The following is a 1,202-nucleotide window of genomic DNA, read 5'->3' on the forward strand; positions in this document are numbered from 1 at the left end:
TAAATAGTGGTATAAGTTAATAGTGGTATTTAAGTTATTAAATGATATTGCAAATTAAGGATTAAATTTTTTGTCTAACAAATTATATTATGTCTGAAGAAGACTTATCTTATATATCACATATATCACAATAAGAGTTAAGAGCTAAGCTTTCGTATTATAGTATATAAATGTTCTTTGGCTATCTTACAATTAATGTTAACACATGACATGTGCTAAACGCGAACTTAAGGTAAGTTTCATCCTGTTTAGCGTGATTACTATTTGATTACTGTTATATACAATCACACTTATGAGTCACAGCATGTTGTTATCATTCAATTTGTAATATTAGAAACATGTAACACAAATTTTAATAATGTTACGCGGTTACGAAACTTTAGATTTTTATACAAAATTAATGATGAACTGTATAGGAAAAAACTGTGTGATACACATTTCTGCCAATTATTGTAAACTGTAAACATGATTTCTGTCAATTAGTACTTTAATTAAAATAGAGAAAAGGAATTTAGTGTGAGGAGTGCCATTGCTGCAGCAGTAATAGGTGGCATACACCATTGGTAAAAGGATGGACGCGGAGCTGCTGTCATGGAAAGAATGACCCAACTCGTGAAACGTAATATATTGCTTAATATAAGCGAGCGATATCCCTTGATCCGAGGTACAAAAGAGTACTGTACGATATCTAAGAGACTGCATGAAGCTAATATCGACCAACTTATGAAAAGGACAAGGTCTTCTGTCGAGAGTCTCCTATCATATCTGTAATAAGTACGTCCATTTTCGTTAACTAATTTTTATGAAAATTACGATTTTATAAATTCTGCTTTTTCATTACAGTCACATTAAATTATGACGATTGATTGACTAATTCTTTTCACGTCTATTCTGTCACAATTCAATACCACTGTAACGAGAAGACGGAAGTCTTAAATCGAAAGTTTTAATAAATACCTGAAATTTTTCGCCCAAACCAGGACAGATGGAATTGCTGGGATTGCAACAAAACTGTACAGCAAAAATAGGACAAGACAGTCGGATATTTCTCGACTGATTTTTCTCTGACTGACGCTTGACTCATCGTTTTCTTCTTCCCTCCTCATTCTCTTCAAACGTTTAAACCAATCGAATTGTCGGAGTGGGGCCAATAACATGTCCTCTAAGTAATCTTCGTACATCCTTGTTAATTTCAAAAAATA

The 1,202-nt window shown here is 32.7% G+C and overlaps 1 protein-coding gene across 1 annotated transcript; it reads right to left on the minus strand.

Moving 5' to 3' along the window:
• Positions 1–54: 54 nt before the first annotated feature.
• LOC105462307 lies at positions 55–1,196 on the minus strand. Its single transcript, XM_011708830.1, has 2 exons — positions 958–1,196; positions 55–765 (listed from the first exon to the last, which is right to left on the minus strand). Exons 1-2 carry the CDS (start codon positions 1,179–1,181, stop codon positions 492–494), a joined length of 498 nt encoding a protein of 165 aa, XP_011707132.1. The 5' UTR covers positions 1,182–1,196; the 3' UTR covers positions 55–491.
• Positions 1,197–1,202: the final 6 nt, after the last annotated feature.

Source organism: Wasmannia auropunctata, unplaced genomic scaffold, assembly GCF_000956235.1.
Source record: "Wasmannia auropunctata unplaced genomic scaffold, wasmannia.A_1.0 LD266132.1, whole genome shotgun sequence".
Taxonomy (NCBI): domain Eukaryota; kingdom Metazoa; phylum Arthropoda; class Insecta; order Hymenoptera; family Formicidae; genus Wasmannia; species Wasmannia auropunctata.

What these genes read in the sequence shown, in the direction of transcription:
- LOC105462307 (XM_011708830.1), bottom strand. Translation starts at nt 1,181, where the DNA reads ATGTACGAAGATTACTTAGAGGACATGTTATTGGCCCCACTCCGACAA. An exon ending in GTTTGGGCGAAAAATTTCAG is followed by an intron (nt 766 to 957) that starts GTATTTATTAAA and finishes TACTTATTACAG; the next exon opens with ATATGATAGGAGACTCTCGA.